General features: G+C 36.0%; 1 protein-coding gene across 7 annotated transcripts in view; it reads left to right on the top strand.

The window, feature by feature from the left end:
- The window catches only part of PCM1 (pericentriolar material 1), a 100,017-nt gene that overhangs the window by 63,335 nt on the left and 19,265 nt on the right, over positions 1–17,417 (top strand). For 5 of the 7 annotated variants that reach the window (XM_055124562.1, XM_055124555.1, XM_055124559.1 and 2 more), the window contains 8 exons: positions 2,318–2,374; positions 6,555–6,727; positions 7,157–7,282; positions 11,263–11,383; positions 13,180–13,335; positions 13,549–13,682; positions 16,056–16,190; positions 16,596–16,793. In XM_055124562.1, the coding sequence (XP_054980537.1) occupies positions 2,318–2,374; positions 6,555–6,727; positions 7,157–7,282; positions 11,263–11,383; positions 13,180–13,335; positions 13,549–13,682; positions 16,056–16,190; positions 16,596–16,793 (1,100 nt within the window). The remainder of the gene's footprint in view (positions 1–2,317; positions 2,375–6,554; positions 6,728–7,156; positions 7,283–11,262; positions 11,384–13,179; positions 13,336–13,548; positions 13,683–16,055; positions 16,191–16,595; positions 16,794–17,417) is intronic. The other 2 variants (XM_055124552.1, XM_055124564.1) reach the window with 1 other exon arrangement.

Here is a 17,417-nt window from a genome sequence, read left to right as displayed (position 1 = left end):
CTTGAGTGCAGAGCCAGGAGTCACCTCTGAGCATCGCCAGGTGTTGCCGTCAAAAGAGAACAAAACAGGGGCCGGAGCGATAGCACAGCGGGTAGGGCGTTTGCCTTGCACGCGGCCGACCTGGGTTCGATCCCCGGCATCCCATATGGTCCCCCAAGCACTGCCAGGAGTGATTCCTGAGTGCAAAGCCAGGAGTAACCCCTGAGCATCGCTGGGTGTGACCCAAAAAGCAAAAAAAAAAAAAAAAAAAAGAACAAAACAAACTTTGGCTTCACAGGAAAAAGTCTGAGTACCTTGATATATAATAACATATATGGGCAGTAGAAATTTAGTTTCTTCCCCTTTTTTGCTTTAGATTTCTCTTCTCACTACCATCTCTGTTGAACTTTATTTTTTAGTGGCATTGAAGTTTTCCCATAGTTATGCTTTTTCTCACCTCACTAATTATCCTTCCAGCCAAAACCTATTTTTGATCTTTTAGTTGCCTGTTTCTTTTCAGAATCAAATATGAAATCATTTTAATTCTGAAATTCTAAAACTGAATCTATATCACAATCTATAGTTATAAACTATATCACCTTTTAGAGATCCTTAGAAGCAAGTAATACAATTTCATTTTCTTAAATGTTAACATGATACTGATTACATGGTAGGCATTCAATTAGGTATTTATTAAATGGGTGAAGTTACAAGTATTTGCTACTATCTTAGCTTAAATAAGATCTGATACTTTCCTGGTTCATAAATAAAAAATATCTCAAAGAAATATGGAGACTCAGTTATCAGTATAATGGAAATGGGTATTAGCAACTACCATTTGTATTGTTTTACATATTTATAAATTATCTCATGTGAACTTCATAATTATATCCATTGGTTTTATTTTTATTTTTCAGCTGTAGAAAGTAGGCTTAGAAACACATAAGGGACAAGTAATGTAAATGGTGCAAGTTTTGTGGAATATTTCAAAACTCTCGCCATTTACCTAGTTGTACTGTAGGCATAATCAAGGGAAATGGGATTATACAGATTTTGTCTGATCAGTATGATTCCAAATGTATCTTTAAGTAAAAAATTGATAATTTAAAAAATGATGGGCTAGAAGAAAAGCTCAGTAGACTGGAATGCATACTTTGCCTTTAGGAGGCCCAATTTCTATACCTGATAGTGCATGGTCCACTAGCACCAAATCATGAGATGCCTCTGAGCACTACCAAGTATGGTTCCCCCCACAAGGGAAGCAATCTGAGTAAGAAAGAATGGAAGAAAAGACATCAAAATTTAATAGTAGTTGTATCGTTTTCCAGATTTAACATTTCTTACATTTTTGTGGGGGGAGGGGGGTCACACCCAGCGATGCTCAGGGGTTACTCCTGGCTCTGCACTCAGTAATTACTCCTGGCGGTGCTCAGGGGACCATATGTGATGCCGGGGGTCAAACCCAGGTCGGTTGCATGCAAGGCAAATGCCCTACCCGCTATACTATCACTCCGGCCCCACATTTCTTAAATTTTCATAATCAGAGAAGGATTGTTTATATATTGAAATTCTTCGTGATGGTATTGTTAGGAAATGGTAGAGCTGAAGGTCCAATCCCTGTTTCCTATTAATAAGTGTTGTTCTAAGAGAAAAAAAAAACTATTGTCCCAACCTCAAAGTTTTACTATAATTTTGTTTCAGCTCCTTTCTGTCATCTTTATTAAATAGTGATTTATTGAAAGGGTAAAAAGTTGGGGAAGGACACTAATATGGAAAGGCTTAAAAACTTGGATCAGTTAGTATTAATAGTACCTTAAACAATTATTATTGCTCCATACATAGGAAAATATATTTGATTAATATTTTTTAAATGTTTGAATAGTTTAAAATCCATTTATGTATATTTACATATCACTTTCTGAAATGATTTAATTTTGACTATCAGTACAAAAAAATCCTCAATAGCTTGTGATAGTTTTTGACACTTATTGTTGGAGTGTACTATATATCACTACTTTTGAGTTGTGTGGTTATCTCCTCCCTCAGAGGTTATGGAAAATTCACCTGGATGTGCATTCTTACTAAAACAAATAAGTTACAAGTTTATTGTGATAATCATATCACATTAAGTATTAATAAAAGTTTGTCGCAATTTTTAACAGTTTTCTGAGATAATTTTTTTTAGTAGAACATAAACTATACCTTATAGTAACATTCCAGTTCCGACAATTTTAGATTAAATTTGTTTGATTTTCTTTTCCATTCTCTTACTCATATGATAGACCCTGTCTTTACATACACATTTTATTTTCATCCTTATGTCTGCCCTTTCCTACAGCACATGCTAGGAGAATACTACAACAATCTAACAGAAATACATGCAATGAAGCGACAGGTAAACCTGCTTAATTTTGGCTCCACTTTTTGTCAAGTATCTTCTGTTGGTTCTAAAAATCCTTAAGTTTTATTACTCTGGGGTTTTTGTTTTGTTTTTTAGATATAGCTTAGTATAAGTATGCCACTCATTGTCATAAAAAGTGATATTTTACAGCCAAAATTCTGACACCTTTCATTATCATTCTTGTGGGGTTTTCGGGGGTTTTTTTGTTTGTTTCATTTCTGTTTATAAGTAACACATGCTGATAATAGAAAACTTTTAATGACTTAATGTTTTATTTGAACATTCTATTTGAAGCATTTAAGTGCTCCAGAGCATATTGGTTTTTTGAAAAAAAATGTTCTTAATCTTAGCTTTAATTTAGCATTCATTACTGCATATAACTTGTGTTGCAATTCCTTATTTTTCCTTACCAGTCAGGTCTGTTTAAAAAAATTAAAAGCAAATATGAATCAAATGCTGTTCTTATTTTTAAACTGTATTTTTATTAAATATGGATCTCTGTGCTTTAGAATTGTAAACCTTGTTAATGCCACCTGCAATTATACATTAAGTAGAGAATAAAAATCTTGTGTATATCTTCAGGAGAACCTTAAAAACAAGGACCTAGAACTAACATCTGAGTAGCAGTCATATTTCTTAAAGGAAAAACATTTTGAAAGTAGGATAAAAATAGAATGGAGGACCAGAGAAATAGTACAGAGAGTAAGGTATGTGCCTTACATTTAGCTGACTCAGGTTCAATCTTTGGCACTCCATAATGTTCCCTGAATTTTGCTAGAACTGATGATCACTGTGCACAGAACCAGAAGTAAGCCCTGAGTACAGAAGAATTTCCTCCCCCTTCTACCCTGACCCTGGCACCAAAAAATCAAGTGGAGGGCCAGGGAGCATTTCTAGCATTCACCCAACCTGGGTTTGACCCCTCATACCATATGGTCCCTTGAGCATCATCAGATTCAGCCCCGTAGGCCCCCCGGCACCTCCAGCTACTGGCCCTAAAAGTCCCCTAGCACTGCAAAGCCAAATCAGCATGGCATCCTCAGACCCTTGCATTGAAATGCCTATCCCATTGGCCAGTAATTACCAGTGGTGATCACAGGCCTCCTGAGCAGTGCTTGGGGTGAGGGGGGTGGAGGGAGAAAAAGGAATCATAAAAACTTGAGGCCAAAGAACTTTTTCTAGTCTGAGCTAATGCATTTGCATTAAAGGGAAAATCTGGCAGAAATTTTCAATCTCTTATATAGGAGAGATGTGAAACATACCTTGACATTTGGGAATAAAACAGTGATGTCATCCCATTTCTCATCGATTTATTCGAGCGGGCACCAGTAACGTCTCTCATTGAGAGACTTATTGTTACTGTTTTTGGCATATCCAATACGCACAGGTAGCTTGCCAGGCTCTGCCGTGTGGGCTCCATATTCTCAGTAGCTTGCTGGGCTCTCCGAGAGGGGCGGAGGAATCGAACACGGGTTGGCCGTGTAAAAGGTGAACGCCCAACTGCTGTGCTATCGATCCAGCCTGGGAATAATGTAATCTTTAAAATAGATCATTTTGATTATATATTCAGCTATTAATGTCATTAAATATGCCTTATTCTTAGTCTTTGAAATCATGAACATTTCCTAAATTTAAGATATATATATATATATGTGTGTGTATATATATATATATATATTATACAAAAGTTGGGCTTGATCCCATAGCACAGCAGGTAGGGTGCTTGCCTTGCACGTGGCCAACCCAGGTTCAATTCCTCCACTCCTGTTTGAGAGCCCAGCAAGCTATCGAGAGTATATAGCCTGCATGGCAGAGCTTGGCAAGCTACCCATGGCATATTCGATATGCGAAAAACAGTAACAACAAGTCTCACAATGGAGACGTTACTGGTGCCCGCTCAAGCAAATCGATGAGCAATGGGATGACAGTGACAGATATATTATACGAAAGTTAGTATGTCAAATCTTTTCGTTTTGATTTTTGTCTATACCTGGTGGTGCTCAGAGACTGCTCCTGGCTTAGCACTCAGAATTCACTCCTGGCAATGCTCAGGATACCATATATGTTGTCAGGAATTGAACCTTGAATGGCTATGTACTATACTAAGCAAGCACCTTCTGTATCTTCACCCCTGCATATCGAATTTTTAACTGAAATTTTCCTGTATAGTGAGGTTGTCTTGTTTTTACTAATATTATCTATGTGTTAAATGTACTTGAATATTTTTAAAACACTACAGGAGACAGGAAGATAGTATAGGGGATACTAAGGTGCTTACCTTACATGTAGCAGACCCTTATTTAATCCCCAATACTAATCCCATTTAATCCCCCAGTACTGCCAGGAAGCACTGAGCACAGAAGAGTGTGAGCTGGCCCCCTACCCAATATCAAGAGAATATTAGTATAGCAGTTCATTTTATACTCTTGAATGTCTGAGGCATATAAAACAGTTTACATATTCATTATTCTTATTTATAGGTGTAAAATTTGAAACCTAAAGATACTAGGAAATTCATGAAAGATTTATTTGTTTAGTTCATGTTTTCTGTGTATTTTCTTATCTTTTGTATAAAGTGAGTTAGTATTTTTGATATTTGAAATATTTTTCAGATGTTTTATAATTTAAAGCAGAATATTTAAGTATTTGCCATTTAAGTTTTTTTTCTTAGGAACTTATCACTGAATTTTGTAGAACTTGAATATTTGTGGTTTTACCTTTAGAAAGTTTACAGGAGTTTATAGCTAAAAATACCAGTTAGCAATTTTCTTAAGAGGATTGGCTTTTTTGTGGGTTTTTTTTTGTTTGTTTGTATTTTGCTTTTGTTTTAAGCAACATCCAGCAGTGCTCAGGAGTGGCTTTGGATTGGGTCATCTCTGGTGGGCTCTGGGGACCAAATAGGGTACCAGGGATTGACCCAGGATTGGCTGCATGCAAGGGAAGCGCCCTAGCCAAGGCACTACCACACTGGCCCAGGAATTTTTTTTTTTTAATAGCACAATATAGGAGCAGTTCTTGATTTGTACTCTTAAGTATATAAGATGTGCTTATTCTTTAAAGGTGATAGTTCTGTTTATCAGTAGTTAAAATTGCACTAAATAATGAATTATGTGTAGATTCTGTGAAACGTATGTTCTGATAACAGTGTAAAAAGTAAAATTGACCACTTCTGAATACTTTACAAATTCTGTTTTTATCAATAAAACATAGTAGCTGAGATTTAAAAATTAGTAGGCCTAATTAGATAGAGCTTAAAATAATAACAGCTTAAAATTGAGAGCTCTCAGTTCTTGAAATTTTCCTTTTCTGGCACCAGAAAGATAGTGTATGGGTTGAGATGCTCTCCAGCATGTAGCCAGTCTTGTTTCAGTCTCACTTCTCGAGGTCCTCCAAGCACTGCCAAGAATGGGCCCTCAAGAAGAGAATAGCCCATCCCCCAACCCCCAGTTTTTTTCCTTTTCTCTCTGAAATTTGTATTTACAGAAAGAAAATTATTTGCATTTAGCTTACTTTACTCAAAAGATTTTGACTTTTCTTTTTTTTTTAAAGTAAAATTCGGCCAGAGCAGTGGGTTGGGTGCTTCCACTGGCACATGGCTCACCTAGATTCTATCCCTGGCAGCACATGGTACACTGAGCCACATCAGGAATGATCTGCAAGTGCAGAGCCAGGAATAAGCCCTGAGCGCTATTGGGTATGGCTTAAAAACCAAAATAAATAAAATTTTCCAGGTTTGAGTTTAGTATAATTGAAAAATAGGTAATAAAGTGTAAACATTTCTCTAAATATTGTATATGTCTTGGTATTTTCAAGATTATATTGAGGATTTTAAGATCATTTTTCTACTAAAATAGAAACTTCTCAGAATAGAATTAGGAGTATTAAAAATTATAGGGAGTAGGAGGACTACGCCACACTCACCAGTGTTAAGAGCTTACTCATGGCTCATGCCTTAGGGGTCACTCCTGTAGGTTCTTGGCAAGACCATATTTGGTGCTGAGAATCAAACCAGGACTACCTTGTGCAAGGCAAGTGCCTTAACCCCTGTACTATCTCTCTAGCCTCAAGGATGTCCTACTTTTTAAGCAGTTTATACAATATAATGTGACAGCAATAATAAGATAGTTGTTCTGAAGGTATTAATATAGACTTCCTGATATTTTATATTTTACAGAAACTGGAAGTGATTTTTCCACATTTGAAGCTCTGAGGGATACTATTTACTCTGAAGTAGCTACATTAATATCACAAAATGAATCCCGTCCACATTTTCTTATTGAACTCTTACATGAGCTTCAGCTGCTTAACACAGATTATTTGAGACAGAGGGCTTTATATGCACTGCAGGTATCTGTACCTAACATTCTTTTCCCTACCCTATCTGGTATTGCCTCTCTACTTTAGCTAAGTGTATCTTTAATAAATATGGGGTTTGGGATTTGGTTTTACTTTGTTTTTGTAATACCTCTTTCAATGAAGGCATGTACTTTTTACCATTGAGTTAGATTCTCATCCCCAACTCTTACTGTGCTTATATGTATTTTGATTTTTTGTGCTTATTTACCATTGTATATAAAACTTCTAGTATTCCTTAAGTAGTTTTTAGATTAAAGCCATTATTTGAACTAATTTTCAATGTTTCACATTTAACCTATGATTGAATATTAATAGTTGTTCTTCAAAATGTTTCTGCTTTTGAATTTTTTAAAAAAAATTGTATTAAAATTTGTATTTAAAAAAATATGTATTATATTGATATTTTATTGCCCTGTCTAGGACATCGTATCCAGACATATTTCTGAGAACCATGAGAAAGAAAATGTAAAGTCAGTGGCTTCTGGCACATGGATAGCTTCAAACTCAGAACTTACGCCGAGTGAAAGCCTTGCTACTACTGATGATGTAAGCTGATAATGATTAATGAAATATAGATATAATTCAGTATGCATTAAGCAAAGATGTAGGTTCTAAATGATGAATATATGAAATATACGGGGGGCAGGGCTCCCAGGCAATGTTCAGAAGACCCAGAGTGCTTCCCAGCAATTCTCAGTCAGTCTCATCAGTAGTTCAAGGGTCTTTACTGAAATATGCTGCGTAGGCCCAATCAGGCTGGCCATTACCCAGGCCCGCTCCAGTGGTGCTGAGGATCTCCAGAGCTGTATCCAGCATTGCTGGGGACCTTGTAAAGGGACCTATACTATCTCTCCTGCTCCTTTTTTAAGTAGCTAGTATAAAATATTATTTTGAGCATGTGTAAGCCCTGAATTCAATCTAGAGCACCACGTTAAACAAAAGATGGCAGTAGAAAATATCAAGATAGGTATAAATGATGGTGTAAGGCATAAAGTCGTCACATTTATATCTACATTTCCCAACAGGAGCTTGATATATCAGACATTTAATAAAATTTGTTTATTCAAATCAGACGGCAATCAGACTGCAATAAAAAAACAAAACCCTAGCTAGAGAAAGTCATCAAGGAAATATATGTAATTTTCAGATTATTGCATAAAATTTTAAATCAAGTATAAAGGACCTGGAGATGGGAAAGAGTGATGTGAAAAATGGTGTTTTCAATATTTATTATTTTCAGTTATTTTCAATAAAAACGCTATTTGAAGAACTTCAAATAGCACGTACCTAGCATGGAGGTGATTGAATAACTAAATGGCAAAAGTAGTAGAAGACTGAGAAGATAACATGCTAGAGATTTGGAAATCATTTTTACAAAACTTCAGATTCTGGTTTTAATTTTAAAGAATTATGTATAGTCCCTGGTGCCTGCTCGAGCAAATCGATGAGCAGCAGAATGACAATGATGTGTAGTCCTGGGAGAGCAAATACATACTTTTTTTATGCTAATTCTAGCACCTCTGTGTCTGGATGAGAATTGTAATTATCTAGTAACTATCACTCTTGTAGAGTTGAAATCATATTACTGATTTTTGCCCACTGTTGATAATGTGAACTTTATATATTTTTGAAGAGATTTTATTTTCTTGAAGAATGCCTTTTTATATAGTAATCACATGCTGCTAATGGTTAATATATTCAACGGTTAAAAGTCACTGTCTCCGTGTTTCTAGGCTAAGGTTTTTTAGGCTCCTGGGACTGGAAAGATAGTACAGCATATAGGACACTTTTAATAAATAAATAAATAAATAAATAAATAAATAAATAAATAAATAAATAAATAAATCTTGAAAAGCATATAGCTTTTTTTGGAGCTATATGCTTTTTACACTTTGTTATATGTTGTTCTGTTCAGGAAATAGTAAAAATCCTGCAATTATAAGTGAAATAGGTTGGGAAATTGAGGTTTAGAAAAAGGAAAAATTGCTACAGTTCATCTAGGTGATATAAAATGACAAAAGGAAGTATACTTCAAAGCTTCACCTGAAGGAACAACAAAGTATTTTTATTCCTTAAAACATCTCTACTTTATAATGTCCTTAATCAAGAGCAGACTTTTGGGCTGCAGGGGTGGGGGACTCAGTGCACCTGACTGTGCTCAGGTCTTACTCCTGACTTCGTTCTCATGTGCTCAGGGATCACTCCTGGTTGTGATGGGGGACAGTATTGGGTGCTGGGCTTGAACCCCAGTTGACCCTATACATGGCAAGTGTCCTATATGCTGTACTATCTTTCCAGTCCCAGGAGCAAACTATATTTCATTTTGTAAGAAAAAAACTTTTAAAAGTAGCTGGAAGAAAAATTAGTTTGCAGTTGTGAAATGATGATTCAGTCAACCAGACTATTAAAAATAAATTAGGGGCTGGAGAGATAGCACAGTGGGTAGGGCGTTTGCCTTGCACACGGCCGACCCGGGTTCAAATCCCAGCATCCCATATGATCCCCTGAGCACGGCCAGGGGTAATTCCTGAGTGCAGAGCCAGGAGTAACCCCTGTGCATCGCCAGGTGTGACCCAAAAAGCAAAATAAATAAATAAATAAATAAATAAATCTTGAAAAGCTAAAATTCTGAAAGAAAACAAAATATCTTCTTGACTTTTGATATAAGCAAAGATTTCTTAGAACATAAAACCTCTAGCCATAAAGGAAAAAATTGTTAAATCACACTTTATAAAAATAAAATTCTTATGGTCCAGAGATAATATGGGATTAAAGACACTTGACCTTACCTGTGGTCCATTCCAGTTCACTACCTAGCTTTGAATATGAGTTTAATACACATTTAAAATAAATTAATATTTAACAATATTTATTTCAGTATTCAATACCCAGCTCTTCCCTTGAGCATAGAGCAAGGAGTAATCCCTGAACACCAATAGGTGTAGCACAAAACTCCCAAAATAAGTTAAATTCTTTTGGGCTGGGGAAGTAGCAAAAGGGCTGGAGCTAAACTTAACTTGTCCCAGGGACCACAGACCCCCAGCCTCAGCACCATCAAGTTGCCGTGTTCCTCTCCCCCACCAACCCCCCAGCTTTGTTGGACCTGAGCAGCACGGTATTGCTAGGCTCAAGCATTGTGCCACCAGGCTCATGAAGTCAGGGCAAGTATCATCCCTTGTACCTTACTTGGAAGTTCCAAAATACATGATGAAATCTACTTTTCAAAAGGTAAAATTCAAAGAAAATAACCTTGGGGTTGGAGTAATAGTACAGTTTGGAGGGTGCTAGCCTTGCACATGGCCAACCTGGGGTTGATCCCTCAATCCCTGGCATCCATATAGTCCCCCGAGCACCAACAGGATTGCAAATCGAGCGCCACTGGTGTTACCCATTTAAATAGAAAAGAGAAGAAAGAAAATAACCTCAGGTTATCCATCTGACAGTTTACTATATGCATGACAAATCCAGACTACAGGAAGATAAGCAAATCAATAAATGTGGTCAAGAGATTTGAATTTTGCTTTGAGAAAGTAGATATTTGGGCATTGTACAAAAAAACTACTGCCCACCTGGCTGAAATTAAAGTGATTAAGAATAATGTTGTTGTGAAGTGAAAAAACTAAAACACTGCTTCTGGGGCTATAAAATTGTACATCATGATAGAAAACAATTTATCAGTCTTAAACATAAACTTGGCAGGTGATTTTACAGCTTTATCTTGGAAGCATACGTCTGCAAAAACACTTGTACACTAAGACACTAGTGTTCTTAACTCCACTAGTATTGAAACTTTCAAAATGAGACATTAACCCAATAAGTCGATAGGGATATATCTCTAAAATGGAACACCATGTAGTCATTTTAAATGAAGGTGACATCTAAAACACAGGATTGTGGATTAATTTCTAAACAGTAAGGAAAGAACCCAGATGCTAAAGAGCATATAATAGAATGGTTTGAAGTTCTAGAGGTATAGCAAATGTGATCAGTCATCACAGAAATCAGGCAGCTGGGATATAGTGGAGAGTATCTGCAGAGGTAATAGAGAACTTTATGACTGGTGAAAAGGTGGTTTTTTTTTTGGTTTTTGGGGGGTTTTTTTCCCTTAAAAAATGGGTTTTTAGGGAAGGCAGTTACATGGGAATATATATTTTTCAAAATTTATTGAATTGTACTTAACAGGTACGTTGTATGTATATTGTATTCCAATAAAGTTGATTTAAAAATATGAATGATGGTGTTATGTTTTTCTTGATATATAAGATATAAATTATTGTGATTTAGAGATCAATTTTCTTAATAATACATAATTTAGAATGTTAACTCTTTCCAAGTATAAGATTACTTAATATTTTAATGTGACACGGTTATATTACAGTCATGGTTAGATGGGATATTCCTGTAATTAACAAATAGTACTACTAAGTATACTTTTATGGAAAAACTTAGTTTCTTTGTTAAAATTTTAGTATTAGTCATAATTTCTTAAGGAACATTAGTGATCTTTATTTTTTAAACTAACTTAGGAAACTTTTGAGAAGAACTTTGAAAGAGAAACACATAAAATAAGTGAGCAAAATGATGCTGATAATGCTAGCGTCATGTCTGTATCTTCAAATTTTGAGCCTTTTGCAACAGATGATCTAGGTAAGCAGAATTTTTATGATCTTAGAACGTGACTTTAAATACAGTCCTTGAATTTCATTGGAAAGGAAGTAAGGTTTAGAAAGGCAAGAAAGTAGAACACTCAAAATTAAAATTATTCATCTGTCTAAACTAATTGTCAATTCTTTGACCTTTGGCAAATCATTTCATATTTCTGACTCTACAAAGGAAATGAAGGTCCTGCTTTCCTGCTTTATTAATGTGAGAAAAACATAGACCTTTCTAATATGTGTAATAGGACTTTAGAAAAGTGTTAGCGTCAATGTTAAGGGAGAAAATTCATCTCTCTAGTTAATGAGATTGCTCAGGTATCAATTCCTCATCCAGCTACGTTTTCAATGCTAGTATTAAATTTGTAATGATAAACAAGCTGACAGTGTAAATAGTCTTAAGTGGAAAAGTTTGGCAACTTTGAGTCATTACACTTGCTTCCCCCTCCCCCGTTAAAATTTTCCTTTTTTAATTATAGTTGTTTCTGAAATGACTAGGAGTCAAACACTTGATCAGGGTAATTGCACACACGAATGTTTCGACCTAAGGGATTTCAAATGCCAGTGCCATATTGAGTGCTTAGGGATGGAGTATGACCTCCTTAGACTCACATTGGTAAGGCAGGTACTCTACTATTGAACCATCCCTAATCCCCCTGCACATTGCATTTTATTTTTGTTTTGTTTTTAGAGGGGCCACTCTCAGTAGTCCTTAGACAACCTTACACATGACAGACAAGACTCAGTATCAGTACAACTATCTGGCCCCTGACACATTACATTTTTGTCATTAGTAGTAAAACAAAATAAGTTTCTTGTGTTGCATAAGCTATTTAGAAAAAAAAAAAGAATCCTACTTTTAGACTTGGAATGGAGATTTTGGGGAAAATGTGTAAGATTTGAAAAGATTGTCAAGTATTTCATCATTTAGACTTTAGGCACGTAAATTGTTCACATTAGAGTTCATATAATGGGAACAAAATTTAGGTAGTTCTTTGTAAAGGCATTTCTTTATTACAAAGGATCAAGTTTTGCCTTAACCTGATGAGTAAGGAATATCTGAATATCTCTAGTGAACTCATTTCCAGAGACTAGCTTTAGCTAACCACTCTGCCTTAGGTTATACCCATTTCTAAGTTACCTCCCCACTTGAAAGTTGTGTTTCACTTACTAATGTTTTTTTTTTTTCTCCTAATCACTCACCACTGGCTTTGAGAACAAAGGAGAACTGGGAAATGTCATTCTTAGGCCTTTTGCTTACCTTTTTGTAAAGCATGTTGTGAAATACATATGTTTCATATATGAGTATACATATATACACACATGAATATCAAAATTTAATAGATCTTAGCTCAGATCCCTGCTCCTACATTTTACTGGCTATGAGATCTTTAACTTATATTCTCTAAAAATGAGGGTACTGTTTTAGATAAAACACAGTAAAATACAGATTTTATATGTAATATATATGTAGTTATATATACCTGTAGTAAAAAAACATATTTTATGTATTATATATTATACACACACAACACAAACATATATACTTAGAGATTATTAAATTTGAGTTTAAATTCCTCCTACATTTCACTTGCTTGAAATCCTTGACATTTTAAGTAAGTTCTTTGAAAATGAAGGCACTGTTTCTTGCTTTATAGAGATTTTTAAAGATTAAAGAAATGTGATAATGTGCCAGTTATCCAACTAGAGCTGTACCTGAAATTTAATCACTAGTGTTTCACTGTGTTCATGTATTTTTATTTAGAGATATATTTGTTCTGTATGCAGGTAACACCGTGATTCACCTAGATCAAGCATTAGCTAGAATGAGAGAATATGAGCGTATGAAGACTGAGACTGAAAGTAACGCAAATACAAGATGTTCCTGCAGAATTGTTGAGGCTGAAGATGGTGCTGCTGCCACAGCTACAGTTAATTTAGAAGGTGTGTTCTGAATTGATTAAAATCATAATTTCTTATATGAAAACCTAACTTACCTATAATAGTTTTATTTTTTTTAACCACTTTGAAAGTTAAGGGTCTTAGTACTACATATTGGTTTATTTCAGCATAAAATTGTTAATATTTAATACTTCAGAATTTTGTGTAGACCTAAAACTTAATTTTGATAATATAAAATTTTCTTTTTGAAAATAGAAAGTCCTGTTGAAAATCATACTCCACAACAGCCTGTGAATGAAGTTTCTACTGTCCCATGTCCTAGAATAGATACTCAGCAGCTGGACCGGCAAATAAAAGCAATAATGAAAGAAGTCATTCCTTTTTTGAAGGTAAGAAATAATATTTTTAATCTGCCCCCCTTCTTTTTTTTTTCGTTTTCTTCTTGGGTTACACCCAGTGTTGCAGAGGGTTACTCCTGGCTCAGGCACTGAGGAATTACTCCTGGCAGTGTTCAGGGGGCCATGTGGGATGCTAGGAATTGAACCCTGGTCGGCTTCGTGCAAGGCAAATGCCCTACCCAATATGCTATTGCTCCAGCCCCCTGCCACTTTTTTTTTTTTAATTGAATCACTGAGATGCAGTTACACCCTGCCACTTTTTTTAATGTACACAAAGATAGTCATTATTATTAATCAAAACTATGTTTTCATTTTGGTTTTATTAGGTTTTGGGGTTTTTTGTATTGTTTTGGTTTGGGGCCATATCTGGTGAGGTCCAGGTGGTGTTCCTAGCTCTGTATTTAGGAATCACTCCTGGCAGTGCTCGGAGTACCATATGGGATGTCAGGGATTGAACTCAGGTTGGCCACATGCACTGTACTCTTTCCAACTCCCTCAAAATACATATTTTTTAAAATTACACACATTTGCTGCTTATTAAGAAAGTTTCTAGAATGTGGTTTGTGGACATAGTAGTGAACAAGTTCAAACCTTTATTTTTGTGGAACTATATTATATTCTCAGCTCATTCTGGGTCATACAAAATTTTTTTAAGTAACTTAGCAAATTTAAAAAAAAATAATTTAAATATAGAACACAGAAGTAAATGTATATGATTTAGTTGCTTGTGCCATACAGAAAATTTAAATATAGTGACTAAGAGTGTTCATTTTAGATTAAATGGTTAATTAACCTTCCCTAAAGGTTTCTAAAGAGGAAACATTTAAATAGAGATGTACACACCAGCTTAAGATAACTTCAGACAGTGCAAAGGCATAAAACGGGAGCCCAGGGGATGACTCATTGACCTCACAAGCATGAGGTCATGAGTTTGACTGGTCAGTGGTCATGTGTTTGTATTGCTGCCCACAAGCACCAGATAATAGGTTTTGGCAACTCTGGGTGGTGGCCCCTGCATCCCACTATCCCCCGAAAAGGTAACAACTTGGGAGAGTAGATATTTAAAATGCTCATAATAACTGACTACTTACTCGTGTATCTAATGTTACTCTTCCACTGGTGTTTGATGTCTTGCAAATAAGGGACTATTATTGCTGGTGAGTTTTGTTGTTTTGTTTCAATGAGTTTAATCCTTAGGGTTTTTGGGGAATTTATGGGGTTTTTTGTTTTTGGTTTTTTTTTTTTGTTTTTTTGGGTTACACCCAGCGATGCACAGGGGTCACTCCTGGCTCTGCACTCAGGAATTACCCCAGTGGTGCCCAGGGGACCATATGGGATGCTGGGAATCGAACCCGGGTTGGCTGAGTGCAAGGCAAATGCCCTACCCTCTGTGCTATTGCTCCAGCCCCAAGGGGAATTTATGTTTTGGGGTGGGGATTGAGGTGGGAAACCCCAGGTTGTGCCTGGGGATTTCAGGGGTGCTGTAATTCTTCCAATTCTCTGTCCAGATTAATGCTATGTCCTGAGATATTGTGATGCTCAGGGCCTTTGTTGCCAGAGATCAAACTCTGGCCCCACTAGATCAACTAGTGGCTAGATCAACTGAGGATACCAGTTATGATTTATGTTTACAGATTTTTGGTGAGTTTTTGTTGTTTTTTCACAGTGCTAGGGTTTGAACCAGGTTTCACGAATGAAAGCCATGTACTTTACTACTTCTCTACTTTGGTACCATTTTGACCCTCCCTCTCCCCTTTCTATTCAGATAAATACCAAGGCATGATATTGCTCAGTCAGAGTATTTCTATTTTCAGTTTTTAAAAATTTCCATATCATTTTGTTCTAGTTGTTTTTTATTTTTGGGCTATACCTGGCAGTGCTGAGGACTGGCTTTTTACTCAGGGATCCTTTCTGGTGGCACTCAGGAAACCATAAAGGGTGCCAGGAATCAAACCCAGGTCAGCCACCTGTAAGGCAAGCACCCTACCCACTGTACAGTCTCTTTAGCCAAAGGTTTGCAAACTCTGTTTTGTTTTGGGCCACACCGGCAGTGCCAGCGCTTACTCCCGGCTGTGTGCTCAGAGATCACTCCTGGTGGGACTTAGGAAGGGACCATATGGGGTGCTGGGGACAGCCGCATACAAGGCAAGTGCTCTACACCCTATACTGTTGCTTTGTCTCGAAGTTTGCAAACTTTTAGTGCATAGAGTGGAAGTTTTACCATTTTTAAGGCCAGATATTTCTTAACATGTACCCGAATGTTGAGAAGCATTTGTTACAGGAGAAATTATGTCTCATCTGTATTGGTACTTTTAATAATATTTGGTAAGTTTATATTCTAATCAATTTTGGATTTTTTTCTAGGAACACATGGATGAAGTTTGTTCTACTCAACTCCTCACTTCAGTAAGACGGATGGTTTTGACTCTTACTCAACAAAATGATGAGAGCAAAGAGTTTGTAAAGTTTTTTCATAAACAACTTGGAAGTATATTACAGGTAAGAAGTTTTACTTTTATGATTCACAAAAATGTACCATCTGGTTACGACTTTTTTTTTCCATTTTCTGGCATCATATTTTGTTTAACTTGATATCTAAAATCTGTGCCAACTAAAATTTTTCCTTTGGGATAATGAAATATAATAGAGAGGAACAAAGTTTTCTGGTTCATTTTCCAGCATCACATAAAATCTCTCAAGCTTAGCACAGTTCCTATATAATAATATTCTTTAATAATATTAACCTATTTATTTTTTCACAGTAATATCAGCTGTTTAACAGTCTGAGATTTGTCAGTACTTAAATTTGGTTTCTTTAGATGAAAAATTGTCATTTAAACTTGTTGTTCTACTCACAACTGAAATTTACTATAATCATAACGTTATTTGGTTGTCTTTGAATAGGATTCACTGGCAAAATTTGCTGGCAGAAAACTGAAAGACTGTGGAGAAGATCTTCTTGTAGAGATATCAGAAGTGTTGTTTAACGAATTAGCTTTCTTTAAGCTTATGCAAGATCTGGATAATAATAGTATAAGTGTTAAACAAAGATGTAAAAGGAAAATAGAAGCTGCTGGAGTTATACAGTCTTATGCCAAAGAGGTAAATAACATTTTCTTGTTAGGGGTCATTACAGTTTGTGTATGAATACAGTTCTCTTTTGTATGTTTGGTTTTTGTTTTTGAGTCACACCCACAGCAGTGCTCCAACCTTACTCCTAGCTCTGCACTCTCCATAATCATGCCTGGTAATGCTTGGGGGACCAAATGGTGTGCTGGGGATCAAACCCAGGTCGGCTCTATGCAGGGCAAACTCCTTACCCATTGTACTGTTGCTCCAGCACCTGTCCCCTTTTCTTGATCCTCTCATCATAAGAGAAAAGGCAAATCAAGGCTCAAAGGCCATATGATAAACCTTCCTGAAATCTAAAGTCAGACTATGTATTTGGCACTACTTTTATTTGGGGGGTGAGGGGGCATTGCTAAGTTTAAAAACAGATATAACCATAATAAAAGATCAGGACTTTATAGATAGACAGTATTGAGACTCTTTAAGTCTAAAGAAATAATAGCTAAGGTATGGGGGTGGTAGAGCTAAAAATGTTTATAATAATAAAGATAAAATATGGGTGAACATACATTCTAAGGAAGGTGTGGACATTCTGGAGAACAAAGAAGGATAGTAACGGGCTGGAGTGATAGCACAGCGGTTATGGTGTGTTTGCCT

This window comes from Sorex araneus, chromosome 1 (assembly GCF_027595985.1).
Source record: "Sorex araneus isolate mSorAra2 chromosome 1, mSorAra2.pri, whole genome shotgun sequence".
Classification (NCBI taxonomy): Eukaryota; Metazoa; Chordata; class Mammalia; order Eulipotyphla; family Soricidae; genus Sorex; species Sorex araneus.
This window is presented reverse-complemented; position numbering and strand designations above follow the sequence as displayed.